This window comes from Penaeus chinensis, chromosome 4 (genome assembly GCF_019202785.1).
Source record: "Penaeus chinensis breed Huanghai No. 1 chromosome 4, ASM1920278v2, whole genome shotgun sequence".
Classification (NCBI taxonomy): Eukaryota; Metazoa; Arthropoda; class Malacostraca; order Decapoda; family Penaeidae; genus Penaeus; species Penaeus chinensis.
In genome coordinates this window covers 652,199-654,698 of record NC_061822.1, presented here as the reverse complement: position 1 = coordinate 654,698, position 2,500 = coordinate 652,199, and the positions used below count along the sequence as shown (strand labels likewise).

Here is a 2,500-nt window from a genome sequence, read left to right as displayed (position 1 = left end):
ATATACCATGATTATTATGATAATCTAACGTGTTGTTAAGATCGCCGAAGTTGTAAATTTTCGCAAGGAATGCGTATGTATCTTACTTGTGAACATAATTTTGTACTTTAGAAATGTTAATTTATTAACGATCTATTACACTTTAAAGAGAGAGCGAAAAGTCGAGGTAAAGACAACAACAGGATTGTATACATATCATTAGTTGTTAATTTTAGGCTTTTGAAAGCGATAGATATGGAAATTTACGTCGATAGATATTCGGAAAATAAACCACCCATATTTACGCATAGTCAACAAGCAATACAAACCAACAAAAAGCAAAGAAAAAAGCGAGAAGCAGTGACAACAAGACTAAAAATAGTAGTAACACAACGAGCCTAAAACAAAAAAAGTAAAAAAATAAATAAATAAAACAAATAGATACATATTATAGAAACAGTAACAACAAACAGAAAATAGATAGATAAATAACTCTGATAGATAAGTTAACGAATAGATAATAACCGTAATTTGACAGTAAGAGATAACCGGAGTATTAGGGATAAAAATGGTAATATAAATAAATAGATAACTAAGTAGGTATTAGACGAATAACCATAAACAGTCAACCTAGCAAATAAATAAACAATTGAAAAATAAATAAGAATGAAAGAAAACAATTAAAAATACAAAACAAGCGAATAAGTAAAACAAACAAAGACAAAAACAAAACAAAAAACGCCAATGCCATACGAATATTAGATAAATAAATGGGCACGTCAGTCAAATAACGAGCGGATGCCCTCTCGCGGCCCGCACTGCGAATCGACGAGCAACTCATGACGGTAAAAGAAATGTAAATAAATGAACAGACGCGACCTTTGCATCACTCGGAACCTCTTTAGGAAGAAACGAGCGAATAACGATGATAATGAAGATGAATAAATCACTAAATGGGTAAATGAGCAGCCTTTACCCCTTACATCCGCCGAGAGCGCAGCCCGCGCCCCATTAACGCCCTTGACAGGCGTCCGAGGTCACGCCTGTCAATGCAACTGTCAAGGCCGACTTGTGACCCGACTGCTTGACGGAAACGAAGCCACGAATGATTGGCCAATCACGACCCGCCGGAGGCTTGTTAAGTATCTCTAAGTTACTTATCAGAGTGATTATTGATTATGCAGATCCACAGCCACTGGTTAATGTGTGTGGTGGCGGTGGGGGGGGGGGGGGGTGAGGGGAGAAGAGGGGAAGGATGAGGGGCGCTGAGGGAGGGGGGGGAGGGAGAAGGATATGGAGAAGGATGAGGGGAGAAGAGGGGGAGGAGAGGGAGGGAAGGGGGAAGGGGAGCAAGATGAGGGGGAAGAAGGCGAAGGGAGGGAGGGAAGGGTTGAAGGATGGGTGGGGAGGGAGGAGGGGGATGAGGAAGGGGAGGGACAGTGGAAGGAGGAAAAGGAGAAAGGAAAAGGAAGAAGAGAGGGTGAGCAGAGAGGAAGAGAGGGAGGAGGGGAGGATGGAGCAGAAGAGGATGGTGGAAGGAGGGAAAGGGAGGGAGGAGGGAGTGGAAAACGAAGGAGAGGAAGGAGGGGGAGGAGAGAAAATGTGAAAGGGGAGAAGAGGAGAAGGAATGGGAGGGGAAGCAGTAAGAAGGAAAAGAATAAGGAGAGATGAGAAGGAAGAGAAATGGAAGGGGAGAGGGAACGAGAGACAAAAGGAGAGAAAAGAGAGGAGAAAAATGTTGGAAATGAGAGGTGGGAAGGGGGGGGGGAGAAGAAGGGAGAGGGAGATGAGAGGCAATGGAAGGGTGAGTGGGGATCAACACAGAGATAATGTGTTGCATTTTACTCATGACATGACATTTCGCTTGACATGAAGACGTGAGGAGAGAGCCAATCCTTACACCTAACAAAGGGCATTTAACACGTTAAGACACGGCCTCCAGTGCGCAAGGAACCACACGCACTTCATAATCGCGCAATTCACCCCATTCCATCTGATACCCCCTCCCCCCCCCCAAAAAAAAAAAGACATTTCTCTAAGCGATTTACTCCATTACTCTAGCCTTCATAGCATCACGTGCTGTGTACCCTCTCTCCCGCGCCGTGTCGATTCCCGGCGTGCGCGATCCGTAGACTTATCCCCCGGGCTGCTGCTGTGAACTATGAGGTCCCCGCTTTCGCCATCGCTAAACAACGTCTAAGTTTTAAATCTGATTTCCTGGCGGGGAGTGTTAAAACTTCGGCGAGGGGGTCTTCCGCGCTTCCTTCGCCAGGGAGCTACTGTGAGACGGACGCCTTGCTCGGCATTTACGTGAGGAGGAGGAGGAGGAGGAGATGGAGGAAGAGAGAGGAGGTGAAGGGGGAGGAGGAGGAGGAGGAGGAGGAGGAGGAGGAGGAGGAGGAGAAAGGTGACGAGAGAGAGAGAGAGAGAGAGAGAGAGAGAGAGAGAGAGAGAGAGAGAGAGAGAGAGAGAGAGAGAGAGAGAGAGAGAGAGAAAGGAGAGAGCGAGAGAGGAGGGCGAG

General features: G+C 45.9%; 1 protein-coding gene across 1 annotated transcript in view; it reads left to right on the top strand.

Moving 5' to 3' along the window:
- Window positions 1–1,054, top strand: part of LOC125024707 (homeobox protein unc-42-like) — a 30,484-nt gene extending 29,430 nt beyond the window's left edge. The window contains exon 4 of the mRNA XM_047612486.1: window positions 1,007–1,054. Within this exon, the coding sequence (XP_047468442.1) occupies window positions 1,007–1,054 (48 nt within the window). The remainder of the gene's footprint in view (window positions 1–1,006) is intronic.
- The last annotated feature ends 1,446 nt before the right edge of the window (window positions 1,055–2,500 follow it).